This window comes from Solea senegalensis, linkage group LG9 (assembly GCF_019176455.1).
Source record: "Solea senegalensis isolate Sse05_10M linkage group LG9, IFAPA_SoseM_1, whole genome shotgun sequence".
NCBI lineage: Eukaryota > Metazoa > Chordata > Actinopteri > Pleuronectiformes > Soleidae > Solea > Solea senegalensis.
In genome coordinates this window covers 18,742,334-18,759,464 of record NC_058029.1, presented here as the reverse complement: position 1 = coordinate 18,759,464, position 17,131 = coordinate 18,742,334, and the positions used below count along the sequence as shown (strand labels likewise).

The 17,131-nt window shown below is 38.4% G+C and overlaps 4 protein-coding genes across 6 annotated transcripts; all 4 read right to left on the bottom strand.

Annotated features, from left to right (window-relative positions):
* Positions 1-164: 164 nt before the first annotated feature.
* Positions 165-4,499, bottom strand: si:ch1073-228j22.2 (SPRY domain-containing SOCS box protein 4). 2 transcript variants are annotated; one of them, XM_044034813.1, is made up of 3 exons: positions 2,908-4,499; positions 1,146-1,943; positions 165-1,012 (listed from the first exon to the last, which is right to left on the bottom strand). In XM_044034813.1, exons 2-3 carry the CDS (start codon positions 1,885-1,887, stop codon positions 882-884), a joined length of 873 nt encoding a protein of 290 aa, XP_043890748.1. In that variant the 5' UTR covers positions 1,888-1,943; positions 2,908-4,499; the 3' UTR covers positions 165-881. The 2 variants fall into 2 exon arrangements, with proteins under 2 accessions (XP_043890748.1, XP_043890749.1); XM_044034814.1 differs by lacking the exon at positions 2,908-4,499 and having other exon boundaries at positions 1,146-2,900.
* Positions 4,500-4,574: 75 nt separating this feature from the next.
* Positions 4,575-9,344, bottom strand: LOC122775083 (H-2 class II histocompatibility antigen, E-S beta chain-like). The gene is made up of 5 exons (XM_044034812.1): positions 9,183-9,344; positions 8,553-8,813; positions 7,686-7,967; positions 6,328-6,438; positions 4,575-5,925 (listed from the first exon to the last, which is right to left on the bottom strand). The coding sequence occupies exons 1-5, from the start codon at positions 9,238-9,240 to the stop codon at positions 5,858-5,860; spliced, it is 780 nt and encodes a 259-aa protein (XP_043890747.1). The 5' UTR covers positions 9,241-9,344; the 3' UTR covers positions 4,575-5,857.
* A 2,454-nt stretch (positions 9,345-11,798) lies between these two features.
* LOC122775086 (H-2 class II histocompatibility antigen, A-U alpha chain-like) lies at positions 11,799-13,072 on the bottom strand. 2 transcript variants are annotated; one of them, XM_044034817.1, is made up of 4 exons: positions 12,945-13,072; positions 12,511-12,805; positions 12,146-12,427; positions 11,799-12,021 (listed from the first exon to the last, which is right to left on the bottom strand). In XM_044034817.1, the coding sequence occupies exons 1-4, from the start codon at positions 12,945-12,947 to the stop codon at positions 11,897-11,899; spliced, it is 705 nt and encodes a 234-aa protein (XP_043890752.1). In that variant the 5' UTR covers positions 12,948-13,072; the 3' UTR covers positions 11,799-11,896. The 2 variants fall into 2 exon arrangements, with proteins under 2 accessions (XP_043890752.1, XP_043890751.1); XM_044034816.1 differs by having other exon boundaries at positions 12,511-12,774; positions 12,945-13,071.
* A 2,151-nt stretch (positions 13,073-15,223) lies between these two features.
* LOC122775088 (H-2 class II histocompatibility antigen, A-U alpha chain-like) lies at positions 15,224-16,816 on the bottom strand. Its single transcript, XM_044034818.1, has 5 exons — positions 16,693-16,816; positions 16,255-16,518; positions 15,890-16,171; positions 15,635-15,786; positions 15,224-15,289 (listed from the first exon to the last, which is right to left on the bottom strand). Exons 1-4 carry the CDS (start codon positions 16,766-16,768, stop codon positions 15,662-15,664), a joined length of 747 nt encoding a protein of 248 aa, XP_043890753.1. The 5' UTR covers positions 16,769-16,816; the 3' UTR covers positions 15,224-15,289; positions 15,635-15,661.
* Positions 16,817-17,131: the final 315 nt, after the last annotated feature.

Sequence of the window (17,131 nt, the reverse complement as noted above, 5' to 3'; positions counted from 1 at the left end):
AAATTTGTCACATGATAATCACTAGTGTATTATAAAATACCTCTAGGTCTATGGAAATATTCTTTAATGCATACCTTTTCTTGAATATAGACAGAGGTCCCTCTTGTGGTCGAATTGTGGACAGTGCAGGCTTAAAAGCGCTATAAAAGGTGGACGCAAACCAAAACTGTTAAAGTGCTTTTTATTAGTTCAAATTGGCAATGAAAATTGGCATTATAGAACTTTGAAGAAGAAACATTAAACACCATTTAACAAACTCTTGTTCTCACTCACTTCCACAACATGGTAGAAACTCTATAGCAGAAAAAAATATAAGAAATGTATTTAATTAATAAATAAACATTCAGACATTCGCAAAATGCATGCTACATTTAATCTCAATTAATTTTCTTTCAGTTCACCGTTATATTTATAAAGGACATGTATCACCAGACAAAATCAACAGTGGACATCACATCGTAATAAAAAAAAGACAAATAGTAAGTGTACTCATCTAAGCATACACATACACTATATACATCATTTGACATAAAAGGAGGTACATGTACTTAGTACAATGTGCAATCCAATTATGAAGTCTACATTATCCACAATATAAAAGGCCAGGATTTATGTATCACCACTAAAAATGTACATGGCTAGGCATCAACATTTTGGCTATTAAAATAATGAATTAAATATCATATAATACATCATGTGTGTCCTATTTTTGTCAGTGTTTGCATTGGTAGTTTGACAACCCACGGCACTTTGAGTGAGTGATTCTTTTTTTATGTGAAGGGTAGTTTGACAATATTCACTACAGTAGACCACAGAACACCACTGGTGCGATTACTAACGCATTCCTATCATGTACGTTAATTAGTTCATTTGTGTACAAATTAATGGCTAGAAAGCAGGTAGTTCTGAAGAAAGGGTGGTAGAGGCAGTTTGTCAGTTTGAGTCTGCCTCTGTTGCCCAAGAAACTGACGAATTGACAGTCCACATAGAGCCATCAGGGCTGGAGGATCACCTATGAATGAAAGATAATGAAAAAGTGTTAACGTTACAGTGTGTGTGGGCTAAGTTATAATATCCAAAATGTCCCTGCCATTTTTATCACTATTACTAATTTTCTATCTCTATGATAATGACTAGATACTTACGTGAGGCACCGTTCAGGTATCGTAGTCGTATGGTGGCTCCTCCTCTCACGCTGCTCACCGCTGGGAACAGCTCCACCCCACAAGGAAGGTCTGTAAAAGCTATGCCAAGAAAGCTGCCATCGACAACGAATCCCAGAGTCCCAGCATCAGCGTCCAGGACCAGCAGGACATGTTCTGGAATGGGGAGAGGACTCTCAGCATCTACTGATTTGTAACTCTGAGGCTCCAACTTCTCGGAAACCTCAGGATAACACTGCTTCATCTTTCCGGGGTAAAGTCCCAGGTTATGTCCACCATGCCAGAGCTGATTGGTTTTGAGTTCCCAGCCCCAGGACTGTGCATCTCCCCCCACCAGGACATTGTACCCTGCAGCCTGCAGTGGACATTCCAGCCTGGAAATGCCTATGACAGCGTGGCTCCCTCTCTGGTAAGGGTTCCACAGCACCTCCCATATGTGAAGCCCATGTTTCACTCCCATTTCTGATCTCACTCCATCGCTACTCAGCTCTACAGGCGAACGCGTCACTTTCTGTTTGCAGGCAGAGAGCAGGAAGTGAGGAGAGCGGTGGACTGAGCTCCAGCGTGATCGACCATCTCCTGGAGAGACTGGAGAGGAGTTGAGGGTGACCGTGAGGCGAGAGGAAGTGGGGACAGCCAGAGGACGGAAAGCTGAAAAAGGGGGGGAAGACTGGGGACTGTCAGCTTTCCTGCTGTACAACCAAACTGACACCATGACACCCATTGGTGCAAACAGTGTGGACACAGGCAGAGTCACTGCTAAATGTTGTCAGAGAAGAACTGGGGAGAGGACAGAAAACACATACAGAAGGGCGATAAGTTAATGAGCTCCAATTTGATTTACAGCTTACTTTATGTAAATGTACCCAGAGTACAAATAGACAACAATAAATAAAACTGCAGAAAACATTAAAGAGTAAGGTATAACTTAATAACATTGAATAGATTAAGGTGTCTTAATTAAAGGAGAAATAACAAATTTCCGATCACGTATACTTCTGTTCAATGTGATCACAAAGGTTTGGCAGACCGAACAACAACCTGCCCTCAATTCATCTGCACAGGTGTATTTACACCTGTACAAGTGCAAGTGGTCAAGCACTATCCCATTGCAATACCATCACAGAAAACACATTTTAATGGCAGGTGAAAAAGGGGCCTAAGTCACATCTAATTGTGTAACTGCAGACTGTAACAAAAGCATAAATGGTATATGATCTGTATTTTAGTAAATGATAATGTTTTTCCTAGTAATAAACACCACTCAAAGCCACTACAGTTTTGCCATTCACTCACACACTTTCACACAGTGCAGCTATGTGCACACATCATTCATACCCATTCACACGATGACATGTTGACTAGCAGAGCATGGAATCAAACCCACAACCCTCCAGTTGAAAGATGTCTCCCAGGCAGGCATGGTGGCTTATGCATACCAGAAATAATGTTGTTCTTCATTTATGTGGCAAATCTTGGTTGGTCTGTCCATTTGGACCAGTATAGAAACATGGCGGGTCAAGATGACAGTATAAAAGGCCAGGTTACAGACCAAATTAATTTAAGTGGGTAGTATATTCAATTTTATAAATAAATCCTTCATCTCACATACTGGACCTTTAATTTCCAGCACTGAAGTACTGGAACTAAAATAAATATAAACAGCAAAAGATAGAAAAACCCTACACCTTGAAAGACCAGTAAACTATTGCTGTATAATGTAAATATTTTTGTAAAGCCTCACCAGCTGTTTGGACTCCTTCCCTCTGACTGTTGAAGGCAGCTCATCCTCTCTCAGCCTCTCTCTGTTTTTAAACGTCTCTTATCGCCACGCTCCTGCGTCTTATCTCTGTCGGTAACGTAACCGCAGTGTCTGTGCTCCGGCGTGGGCTGGTGGACAGTTCACGGGACGAGACGACCTCCGAGCCGGGAACACAACAGTCCATCTCACCAGACTGACGCCATCCGGAGGCGCAGTGACAAGGACGAGTCATGTCATCGTGACGCGTTTGTAAACGGAAGAACGTTATTAACCTACATCCTCTGTCTGTCTGTCTGTCTGTCTGTCCACCTTCTCGTCCATCTGGATGCTTTCATCGTGTTCTGTAGTGAATATAAACATAAATGGCGAAACACAAGAAGAGAAGCAAACTTGGGCTTTTAATCAGTAAGAAGACAAAAATAAAATAGAACCCAAATCGGCTCATTGTTGCAGAGAGCGCATGCGCGAGTGAAGGACAATTAGCCCTGCTCATTGTCTTAGGGTAGAAGGGTATAGGTGTTAATTATAGAGGGCGTATTTACCTAAAACATTTCATATGGAATATTCTTTTCTTCAGCTGTTCAGAACATGCACTCAAAGGCTGCACCCATTTCATTCCATATTTTTCCGATGATCACATATCATATAAAAAAGGTCACAAAACTATACACACATATATCAAATTAACTACATGGGGAAAAATATGGAGTGACAAAACAAATCACTCAACCTCAGTGTTTGCTTTCTTGTTTTATTTTCTCACTCTGTTCCCTGTTCATCTTTCTGGTCAAGGTCCAATGCATCTAATCTGATCAAACTTGTTTTTAATGAAGCTGCAAAACAGGAAGGCTATCTTTTATCTCTGAGGGTTTTTTTTAACCCAGCAAACATGGTGAAAAGTAGGTCAAATCAGCTAGACTGACTTTTATGTTTAGTCCAGAGGCGATACAGCACTTTTAGATTTGCAGAATGAAGGTTAATGTGAATGAGTGAGTTCAGGATATCATTAAACAATCAGCACACACATATATCACATTTGGACTGAGACACAATGTGTTAGGTCAGATTGAATTAGATCTGTGGTTTCTGCTCTGTGACCTGAACGACAGGTTCATTGTTATGACAGATCAAATCCTTCAGTGTTTCTGAAACACGGGTGTTTGTTTAATCTCGACATTGACTTGTTGACGCCAGCAACTAGGAATTTCAGATGAGAAGTTTCTTCCATTAGATTGTTTATTCTGTTCTGTTAAACTGTTGCCAAAACACTTGATGTACAACAAAAATGAACAGATTTCTGTGTGTATTGACCTGTACAGACTTTATCACAGCAGCAACAAGGCTCCAAGTATGAAGCATTTGGACCTTATCGCTGAAAATAACCTGTGTTTTTTCATTTTGTGAAATACTGTCAGCATGGGTAAAATATGTGATACAAAGCAATGTACCTGCTCAGATCTTAGGCATGACAAAGACGTACTTTTTATTATACAGGCTAAGAATATTGAATTTAAGACTATATATATCTGAATTATGTTCCTTCCTAAAATGTTTTTTTTCACTGCCGTTGATTATACGGTCTACATTCCTTCAGTTATTGTGCTGTAACTAGATCAATCATTACAGTGAAGAAAAAACAGCAGCCAAAGTTCACAGTGATTGACGTTTGGATATTTATATTCATACATATATCAAAGAAGAGCCTGGGAATTTACGTTTTCAAATGTTATTACTTTCACATGCATGATCCACCATAAAAGTTAAATTCATAGAGAAGAGAACTATAGGGCAGTGTATCAACATTGAGAACTACAAAATGTGCAAATCAGTAAAGGATTCTGAGTAAATTATAGTTAATTACCTTCATTTAAATCAGACCATCATGGACAAAGTGAGAACTGTATTCGCTACAATTTAAAATAAAATGCACTTTACATTAATCACACAGAATATTCAATCTATATTATTCAGTGTCTTTGACACTACTTTTACTTATATATTACACAACCGAGGCCAGTCACTCACTTTCTATTAAAGTACACGCTTTAATATGCAAGATATACAGCATTAACACACACTCTCGCTAGTAGAGCGCCCGCGCGCGCGCGCACACACACACACACACACACACACTCGCTGATAGAGCGCACACACAGACGCATACACATACCCAACTGCTTTGCCACTTTCAGCAACATTTGTAGACCGTCAAGGGTGAACAATTGCCGCTGCTACATAACCATCCTGTTAACATTTAATTTGGTAAAAACTTACTTCACCCTCATCCTCAGTTTGCGTTGGCAGCATTCCAAATATTGTTTACGTCAGCGGCTCACTTAGATGACGACGATGGCGGGACGCTTAGTGTGACCTCACTTACTTGTAGTTCCACCAATTATCTATTAATATTGATTTTTAAAGGTGGGGACAATAATTACTGTGGCACCGTTAATTTGGGAAATATTTCGGCTTTATTTTCATTTCGGTTCTTTGTTATAGTATTCATGCTTGTGTTCATTTATTGTGAATTTTGGATAATTTATGTTTTGATGGGAGGGGCAGAGGACCTATATAAAGACCTCCCACTCGGGCAGTATATATTAGGTTACAGAGGAGGTAATACCTATTTTTGCTCACAACTGAATTCAGTTGTTTTGATTGAGACTTAGGTTTTTTGGACAATTTTCATATTTTTTGATTTTCACCTGTAAATATTTTTCACAGTGTGCACCTTGGGTAGGACAAATAAAAAGAGAAACACAACATCAGTACGACTACGCCATCATCTTTGGTTACATTGAGGAGTTGCAGCAGAACCCTGTGACACTTACTCAATACGACTCCTGCAGAGTTACAGCATATCACTCTCCTTTAAAAGGTGAATGAAGCTCTTTTGTCCAAAGAGCTGTGTGATTTACTTCACTTAATGTTTTTATTCCTCTGTCCTTTCAGGGTTGGGGTTACAAGTATTTACATCATTTGTTGGCACTAACTCTCGACCTAAAATAAAAAAGAGAAAAGCAGAGTAAAGCATTTGTTCTAAGAGATTCTAACAATAAATCTTTACAAAGAAGCATGGATGTGAGCGTTAAAGAACAAATGTTAAAGCTATGCATGTTAAAGCTATGTTTACGTTTTCAAAACCAGCACCCCTAGCGGTTGTATATAGCAACCACTTCCACTTTGGAAGCACTGCGCCCAACTACAGTCGACAAGGGTTTGATTCCTAACTACAGTATACCACCTTTTTATTATATTTTTTAATTTGTACTGCCTAACCCTGTCTTTTTTGCCCTAACCCTAACCTCAGTAACACCTGTGCATATTTGAGTTGAAAAATACTAGTAAAAACGACCTACAGTATATCTACGTTTCAATTGGAGGACAGGTTGGTTTTCTTACCAGGTTTGTTCATGTAGTAGTAAAAGGCCCCAGCAAGTAAAATGACAACACCCAGCACAAGCCCTGCTGCCCCAACGGCAATCTTTTCCCTCTGCGACTCAGACATGGGGTCTGAAAACATGAATATCATAAACAAACACATTTACATTTACATTCTTATGAAGCCTTCAATCATTCCCCAAAAGAAGTCTCTTGAGTATCCAGTTAAAAAATATGACAATCCACCAGTATTACGTCACTTGTAATAAGCTCCACTGTTCACCATATTTTACTGAGGCTGTGCTTCTTTTTTTGTCAATTTATGTGTCACTTATTTGTATTCTTAGGTTGTTTTTATAGTTCAGTAATGTTTTAAGGTACAAAATAACCCTTGTTATGATTTGACTTCCAAACCACTGCCAGAATTCGGCTCCACTGGCTCCCTGTCCAACAACAGATTCATTTCAAGCTCCTGCTGTTAGGAACCAGGCCCCACCATATCTTCTCTCTAATTTACTACACCCTTATATCCCACCTTGTTCACTCCGTTCCTCATCTGCCGCCCTCCTTCTTTCTCACTCACTTCACTGGGTGCTTGGGCTTTTAGCTGTTCTGCAGCTATAGGTTCTGGAACTCACTCCCATTACACATCCGCACTCTGGACCCCATCGACACCTTCAAGTTCCACCTCAAAATGCACCTTTTTTAAAATGTCTTACTCCCTATAATACTAAATTTATTGTATGTCCTTAACCTTGTTCTTTCTCCCTTCGTTCGTATGTGTCTTTCGTTCCTTTTCCCCTCTCTCTCTCTCTGTGTCCTCATCTTGCAGGTTGCAGGATCCAGACCCAGTTTCGAGGCTATTATGTGTCTCTACCTCATATACTGTACCTCTTGTCCATTCTCTCCCCCCATCTGTCTTTCTGTCAGAGATTTCTTCCTGTTAAAAGGGAGTTTTTTCTCTCCACTGATGCCTAGTGCTCGCTCATTGTGTGAATGTTGTTTCTCTGCTCCCCATGCTGTTGTTTAATCTGTAAAGTGACCTTGAGCATGGTGAAAGGTGCCAACAAATAAATAAAATGTATTATTATTATTATTATTATTATTATTATTATCATATAATCACTTTAATTTGGAATCATAAAATATTTTAACTTTACTGTAAGACTTGGTTAAATTTTACTGTAAGACTTGGTTAAACCCCACAAATTCTAAAGGATGACACTGCCTTGAAGAAAATAGCTGTCAAACCACAGCATCAACTCCAGCATCGAATCTATGCATAAGTCCACCGTAAACAAGCTAAATTGTATTCTGGCCCTGGTATTGCAAATAGCTAAATACAATACATAATAAATATTGTAATCTGTCAGTCTTACCCCAGTGATAAAGTTTGGGCTCGCTGAAGCTGGCATGCTCCACTTTACAGGTGATTCTCTCTCCAGGTGTGGGCGTATACTCCAGATGGGAATGCATTTGGTAGAGCCAGTTCCCGTTGGGCAGCTCATCAGTGGTCGTCACATCAGATGTCACTGTCTGTCCATCCTTCAGCCACGTTACTTTGATTACTTTGGGATAAAAGTTGTACACACTGCATGCAAGCATGACAGGATGTCTGCTGTCCACTGCCTCAACAGACTGCAGCCTGACACTGGGCTCAACTAGAGGAAAACACCCATCAAACAAACAAACAAACAAGCAGCTGATGAGATCACAGATCTTTTAATAAACCACTGTATGCATAGATTATAATGCTGAGTTACAACCAACAAACTGCAGTGGAATACAGGGTAACAAAGTTGTGTGAGACTGCAACTAAAAATGAATCTGACGATTATTATTTTTTGATTGATGAGTTGTTTGGACCACAAACCAAAGTTCATCAGTTTTCATATGGGCGGAAAACTTAGAGCTTGTTTTAATTATGAAAGAAACAACATAACTCAAACCGATTTACATTTTGTTATTGCCTGCTACTCACATCTTATCTAATGACTTAATTGCATAGCGTGCAAACATATAAAGGGAAAGTAGCTATTAGCCACAGTTGTTTGTGTCTCTTAAGAGAAACCTTAACATTGTCAATTAACATTGTAAAGACAATTAAGAAAGGAGTCGCTGAATTAAACTAAAATTTAAACAAAAAAAAAAGCTTGAAACACTCTGTACACTTGAGTAAGCTGAGAGCAGCAAGTAGCAACAGTTCCCTATGCTAAGCATTAACTTGGTTTACATTTTCAAATTACCTGTTTTTGAAAGCAAAACGTCCATCAGAGGTGCATTACTTGTGCATTTCATTTCATTCTTTTTTTCTTGTTTCAAAAACGCTTGGTTTTTGTTGAGTTGGTCGGCAATTTCCTTTGCATAGTTTGTGTAGCCCTCAAATTTTCCCAAGGTGCCGTTGTACTGGGCAACTAACTTCTTGTTAAAGTAGATTTGTTCCAGATAAAAGATATCAGAAGAAGAAGTAGTCTGGCAACGTATTAAACCATAGCCATAGTAAGCTTCTGAAACATAAAGCCAACAAACATTCAGTGATATACAAACATGTATTTTCCCATTCTCACACAAAAATGTTCATGAGCGCTTTAATTGTTTTATTTGCATTGTAGCTGGGTAGGAATGATGAATCACATTGTTGATTTAAATCCCTTCATTCACCAATAAAACATTTAATTTGTTGTCACCCAAAATAGTAAAACGCCTGCATACACACAAGCACTATACAAACAGCTCAGCAGCCTGTAAATACTGTATATCTGTATTCTGCTTCAAACACACATACACACACACACACACACACACATGCAGTTATGTATACACTAATTATTTCAACAATTAAACACTGACAGGCACTATACTTTAACGTCACTTACCTGTTTTTGAAAATAATAGATATACACACAGCCGTAAAAAGAAGCCGCGAGAAAACATGGTGTCAAATGAGAGCGGATAAAACAGAAAGTAAACTACAGCCTCACAGGAGGAAGTGAAGCAGCTACAGCAGAAACTGCACCAGCATAAATGCACTGTATGCAGGTGTGGCATGTTTTGTGTCCTACCTTTGACAGATATTGTTCTGCCTTTTACACACCATGCAAATTCATGTAATTATGGGGAACGCTGCATATTTAGTGTTTATGGATTCATCCTTGATCATTTTATGGATTAATCCATTAATCCTTCATGTGTGAATGAAGGTGTAATGCTAGAATCTGGTAAAATATTTAAAGATTACATGGCATGAATATGATGAAGGATAATTTGTGGAAATGATGCATTTTAACTTTCCAACATTGTACTTTAAAAAAAGAAAAAGAAAATGATGTGCAAATGAGAGCAATCATGCATATTAGTCACCGAATCGGTAGCAACTTGTAGATTTCTTGAACTGTTCAACTCCAGTAACAATTTTTTACTGATTCACTGACTATTCAAGAAATCTACAATAACAAAAACTACTTTAATGACGTTTGGATTAACTCTGAGCTGTATGAATGATGATCTACACAGACAATATTACAGACTCATAAAACTATAGCCAGTTTCTTGACCAATAATTAATCATTCATTTCCTTCAAGCCACAGCAGTGAAGGGAGTTTCCCACAGTATCAGGGAGGTGAGAAAAGTCTCTGTGAATTTACACCTGGTTGCTCTTCCTCAAATGAATGGGTTGTGAAAACTGAATAAAACACGATATTAACTAAATGTATGTTTATTTACAGTATATAGAGTTGCATTTACATTAAACATTGTAAACAAACAAATCAACAAACAAATATATATGATTAAAATTCAGGTTCAAATGCTAGTGTTTCTGCTTGTGTCTCCACCTGGAATCTTTTCTCAGACTCTTCCATTTTTATGTGCTATCGTAATTTCATCTATTTTACTCATTTTTGTTTTTCACATCATGATGCGGGTCCACGAGCTGGAGTAGTGGCCAACACAAGGTCTGGGTCTGGGTCTCTCTGTGTGTGCTTGGGTTTATTGAATATTTTGAGTTGTGTGAATGTGAGAGTAAATGGTTGTTTGTATCTGTATGTTGACCCTGACCGGTCCATGTGCTTTCTCAATTCTGTAAGACTTTTGAATTGGGTTTTACTGGTGTATTTTGGATTTTCACACTGTTTGTTCCTGATGTTCTCTGGAGTTTTGTGTCTGTCTGTTAGTTTGCAGTTTAACATTGCAAACTCTGGTTTTACTTCAGGTTAATGGTTTACCGCTATTGTGATTGACTTCCCATTGTCTGTGTTGGTTTGTCTTGTCAGTTTCGTGATGTGTTCCTGTTTTTAATTAACATTTTTACCCTGATCCACGGCTTTGGTTTATTTATGCCTTTTGTCTTTTAAATTAGTTTCATTAAAAAAACATTTTTATTCTTACTTTCTCCTGCCCTATTTTGGATCCTATTTCAGTTTGTCTTTAAAAAAATGTAAAACAGAATTGTGTGCAATTTCCATTACTATGTTAAAACATATATACAGAGGCTATAAGAATGTGCAGTATAGTGCTTTATATCCTTCTTTTCCAACACACAATTTGAAGAAGAATATACATTTCTTTTCATTTTCAACAACTATACAAACACAACAAACAAAATTTTAAAATCGGATTGAATTTGTGCCATTTGGAATTGTATGACAGTTCAAAGTTCGCTTGGTACATTTTTTATGAACAGAAATAAAATAAAAATGGTCTATTTTGTGACTTTTTCGCACAATTATCGCTACTCCTGTTTTGTTCAAAACAAAATCATGAGATCAATTTTGGTTATAATCAATGATAGTTATCAGTCAGTCAGTCATCATCTACCGCTTTATCCTCCACCAGAGGGTCGCGGGGGGTGCTGTGCCAATTTCAGCTACATCGGGCGATAGGCAGGGTACACCCTGGACGGTTCGCCAGTCCATCACAGGGACACACACAGCTAGAGACAATTCAATTCAATTCAATTCAATTCAATTTTATTTGTATAGCGCCAAATCATAACATTATCTCAAGGCACTGTACATAGACAACATCAAAGAGAGCAGAGAACCCCAACAGTTCACACAATGAGCAAGCACTAGGCATCAGTGGAGAGAAAAAACTCCCTCTTAACAGGAAGAAATCTCTGACAGAACCAGGCTCAGAGATGTGCGGTCATCTGCCTCGACCGGTTGGGGTGAAAGGAAAAATGGGGGACAGTGGAGAGGTGGGGGACAGAAAATGGGGGGAGAGAAAGGACAAGAGGGAGATGAGGGAGAGACAGAAGAGAGAGAGGGAGACCAGCAGCAGATACACAACAACTGTATCAGGTTACAAGTTTATACAGTTACTGATTTCGACTTTTTAATTACAAAATAATAATAAACAACCATTCACTCTTACACTCACTCCTATGGTCAATTTAGAGTGTCCAATTTACCTAATCCCCACATTGCATGTTTTTGGACTGTGGGAGGAAGCCGGAGAACCCGGGGAGAACCCACGCACACACGGGGGCTCGAACCCGGGTCTTCTGGCTGCAAGGTGTGCTAACCACTACACCACCGTGTGAGCCAATGATAGTTATATTTCTGTTAAATTCATGTGTGCCATTTTGATTCATCCCCTTACATGATGCCCTTTGACAAACAAAAATGTTCCTGCTGCTACGCCCAGAAAGGCAAATGTCAGACCCAACCAACAGAGAATGTCTGGTCCATGACTTTGATGACTGAAATCAGGTTCTGTGGAAGAGCAGAAGAACATATAGAAAATATACATCATTCCAAGAATTGCAAAACAAATACAATCTGAATATGTGTTTATGTTTGTATGCACATTTGCATGTGTATGGTTAAAAACAGTCACCCCAGAATTTTGTATCAGGCCTCTCCAGAGATAAGTGCTCCACTGTGCAGCTGTAAATGTCCCCCACATCAGGTGTGAACGTCAATGTGGATAACTGGTGGAAAGTCAGCTCATTGTTGGGGTAATATCGCCCAAGAGACACTCCCTCTGTTACTGTCTGACCATTTTTAGTCCAGGTGACTTCGATGAAAGGTGGGTAGAAATGATTCACAAAGCAGATGAGTGTGTTTTCAACTCCTAACTGAACTTCATCTGCAGCATAGACCATGGTCTCAGGAGCATCTTTTAGTGGGTTTAAAGAAATAAAAAACAAATAATTCACACAATGACTACAAATACTAATGCAGTTCTACGGAGAACAGTACCTTTCTGTTCTGGTGGATGTCTCTCCTCTTCTGTGAATAACAAAACAGCTGGTGGACATGCCCTCTGGTATTTCTTAGCATTTCTATATTCAGCCATCTCCTTAGTTGCTTCAGTCGGGTCTGACATTACAAATTTGGGCACAGTGAAAACAAATTCCTCCTTTTCAAAATCTGTATACAAAATCTCATCACCATCAACTTCAACCTGCACCACAGTGTTGTCTTTGTTAGAGCAGCCTGCTATGGTGATAAATTCATGGACCACTGAAAAACAAAGAAAGGGAGAGACAAAGATCTATGGACATGTTATAAATTAATACTTACAGACAGAAGCACTGTAGTATTTATCTGTGGTGATTTTTGTATTTTTTAAAAACCCTCAACCATTCACATTTCTACAAGTTTGCTAGTAGTGAAATTAAAGTTGTTCTTACCATGTGAAAAAGTGCAGAGACTGTTAAGTATCAGGATTATAACAGCCGAGCGCTTCATGCTTGAGCTGGAGATCATTATTAGTGGAGGCTCAACACGGAACTAAAAATCTTGTTTCACTTCTATGTCACACCTTACAACAAAATCACATGATCAGATGATTTGCTTGTAAGTAGAGGAAGTCATGTGGGTGAACCACAGGGAGGGCAGGACACTGTCCATTAGTAGACAGGTTTCTCTGTTATCACTTTTAATGACAGCGGTATCCAACACAAAGCACAAAGGCTGCTGGGTGTTTGATGAGGTTATACTTTAGTCAGCAAATTCTCAACTCTGCCTTGAAACTTGTTATGAAGAGGGGAATTTTAATTTTGATTAAAAAATTCTACATTACCAAGAAAATGATCATATTTGTTAGTGCACTCTCATCTGAGAAATGTATGCAGAAACCTGTTGTGTCATCATAATAACGGATTTATTTATATATTTAATTATTATCATATTTGCCATTATGATCTTCATTAGGATGCTATACTCTAGGCTGGTTTTGTTAGATGCACATTACTAATATGAAGTGTTCTATGCATCCCTGAAGCTAAACAAAAAGAGTAAATGAATAATAAAGACATCAATCCATTTTCTACCACTTTATCCTCCACAGGGTGCTGTGCCAATCTCAGCTGACATAGGGCAATAGGCGGGGTACATCCTGATAGATCAGGGCAGATCGCCAGTCCATCGCAGGGACACATATAGAGCCAAACAACCATTCACTCTCACCCCTAGTTTAGAGTGTCCAATTTACCTAATCACCATATCACACACACACACGGGGAGAACAGTTTGTTCTCTCGCTCCTATTTTGTGATTAAAAAAACGCCAACACTTTAAAGATCCAATCCAATCCTATTTGTTAATTATATAACTTCAGATATATATGTTCTCTTTCATTAAATTTTCTTGTGACACAATCTTCATTTGTTCAACAAGACTGCTTTAATTTAGATTTGGTCTAACTTGCAGCAGTGTACAGTAATTTTTCCTGAATAAGTCTATATCTTTTTTCCCGATAAAAGTTTGCACAGTACATTTTGTAATCTGTTTTGACAGTTAGAAGTTTACTTTCAAATCTAATTATTTATTTGTGTGCTTATGAACACAGAAATGCACTGTCATTGTGACATATATGCATGATGATGAACTGTACACAAGTCAGCTCAAGTCTTTGGTCAGAAAAACTGCAGTCGACCCATTTTCAAAGTCTTTACTTCAGTCCCACGATCGGTTTCACAACTCTGCAACAGTTTGTGTAGTTTCTGTATATTATAAATGAACAAACAAATATACAATTAGAACAGTGAACATACACACTAACACAAGTTAGACCTTTTTGTGAGCTTTTTTACAAGCATTCTTTCATATCACCATAAAACCCATGAGTTAGATAAGGTCTGTCGCTGTAAGGAAATAACATTATCTGATGAGGGGAAAATCTCAATCATGTAGAGTGACAAAACAAATCATTCAACCTCAGTGTTTGATTCCTTGTTTTATTTTCTCATTGATGCAGATGAATTAAACTAGAAAAAAAGAAGCTTGAAAAGCCTCAGTACACTACCTGCCAAGCACTGAGCAGCATTATGAGTAAGCTTAGAGCAGCAAGTATCAATAATTCCCTCAGGAGTTGCTACATACATGTTTTAAAGGGATAAATGAATACTGTGATGAGAATAAAAGAGGTAATATGGACTGAGTCTTTATGCATGGTTGTTTAGTGAAGATGTAAATATTTATCGAAAGATGTGAATGGGTTAAGTCAGTTTAACATGATCAGACATGTATCTTGCTGTCTGATCATATTTCCACGTGACAGTACGCAGCTTTATGAACTGCAGTCATTTGATGAATACATCTCAACAGATCTTGTCACCTTACCATAACTAATAATAGAAATTCTGTAATTTAGAAACATGCACACACCCTCTTGAACACAACCCCACAATCTTATGCCCCACACCTGGTTGGCAGCAACATTACCTATTTTAGTATTCAGTATTTGGCATTAACTTGGTTTACATTTTCAAATGACCTGTTTTTGAAAGGAGATCATGGAGTACAGGTGCTTTACATGCGCATTCCATTTCACCCCCTTTTTTTTCTTCCAAATACACTGGGTCTTTGCTGAGTTGGTCGGCAATTTCCTTTCCATAGTTTTTGAAGCCCTCAACTTTTCCCAAGGTACTGTTGTATTGGCCAAGTAACTTCTTTTTAAAGTAGAATTGTTCCAGATAAACATCAGAAGCAGAAGTAGTCCGGCAAAGTGTTAAATCGTAGCCATAGTAAGCATCTGAAACATAAAGCCAACAAACATTCAGTGATATACAAAGATGTATTTTCTCCTTCTCACATAAAAATGTTCATGAGCTCTTTAAATTGCATTGGAGCCCAGTGGGAACCATGAATCACATTGTTGGTTTAAATCCCATCATTCACTGTTAAAATATTTGATTTGTTGTCACACAAAATTGTCTAAATTAACAAAGCAGCCTGCATACACATAAATACTATACAAACAGCTCAGCAGCCTGCACATACTGTATATCTGTATTCTGCTTCAAACACTCATACACGGTTGTTTATACAGTTATTATTTTTTTTAACAATCAAACACTGACAGGTAGTGTCTACTTACCTGTGGTTTGGTTTAAAAGGTTACATTTCATCCCCTTACATGATGCCCTTTTACAAACAAAAATGTTCCTCCTGCTACACCCAGAAAGGCAAATGTCAGACCCAACCAACAGAGAATGTCTGGTCCATGACTTTGATGACCGAAATCAGGTTCTGTGGAAGAGCATGAGAAAATGTACATCATTCCAAGGATTGCAAAACAAATACAATTTGAATAGTTATGTGCATTTGCATGTATAAGGTTAAAAACAGTCACCCCAGAATTTTGTATCAGGCCTCTCCAGAGATAAGTGCTCCACTGTGCAGCTGTAAATGTCCCCCACATCAGGTGTGAACGTCAATGTGGATAACTGGTGGAAAGTCAGCTCATTGTTGGGGTAATATCGCCCAAGAGACACTCCCTCTGTTACTGTCTGACCATTTTTAGTCCAGGTGACTTCGATGAAAGGTGGGTAGAAATGATTCACAAAGCAGATGAGTGTGTTTTCAACTCCTAACTGAACTTCATCTGCAGCATAGACCATGGTCTCAGGAGCATCTTTTAGTGGGTTTAAAGAAATAAAAAACAAATAATTCACACAATGTCTACAAATACTAATGCAGTTCTACGGAGAACAGTACCTTTCTGTTCTGGTGGATGTCTCTCCTCTTCTGTGAATAACAAAACAGCTGGTGGACATGCCCTCTGGTATTTCTTAGCATTTCTATATTCAGCCATCTCCTTAGTTGCTTCAGTCGGGTCTGACGTTATAAATTTGGGCACAGTGAAAACAAATTCCTCCTTTTCAAAATCTGTATACAAAATCTCATCACCATCAACTTCAACCTGCACCACAGTGTTGTCTTTGTTAGAGCAGCCTGCTATGGTGATAAATTCATGGACCACTGAAAAACAAAGAAAGTAAGAGACAAAGATCTATGGATATGTTGTTATAAATTCATATTTACAGACAGAAACACTGTAGAATTTATCTGTGGTGATATTTGTATTTTTTTAAAAACCCTCAACCATTCACATTTCTACAAGTTTGCTAGTAGTGAAATTAAAGTTGTTCTTACCATGTGAAAAAGTGCAGAGACTGTTAAGTATCAGGATTATAACAGCCGAGTGCTTCATGCTTGAGCTGGACATCATTATTAGTGGAGGCTCAACACGGAACTAAAAATCTTGTTTCACTTCTATGTCACACCTTACAACAAAATCACATGATCAGATGATTTGCTTGTAAGTAGAGGAAGTCATGTGGGTGCGCCACTGTCCATTAGTAGACAGGTCTCTCTATTATCACTTGACATGTGTGTCCATCACAAAGCACAACTGGGTGGGTGTTTGATGAGGTTATACTTAAGTCAGCAAATTCTCAACTCTGCTTTGAAATTTGTTATGAAGAGGGGAATTTTAATAACAAAATTCTACATTACAAAGAAAATGATCAATGTGAGGGCGTAGTTATACAGTTAAAACGTTTCAAAGGTAAAAGATTATTGAAAATAGAAT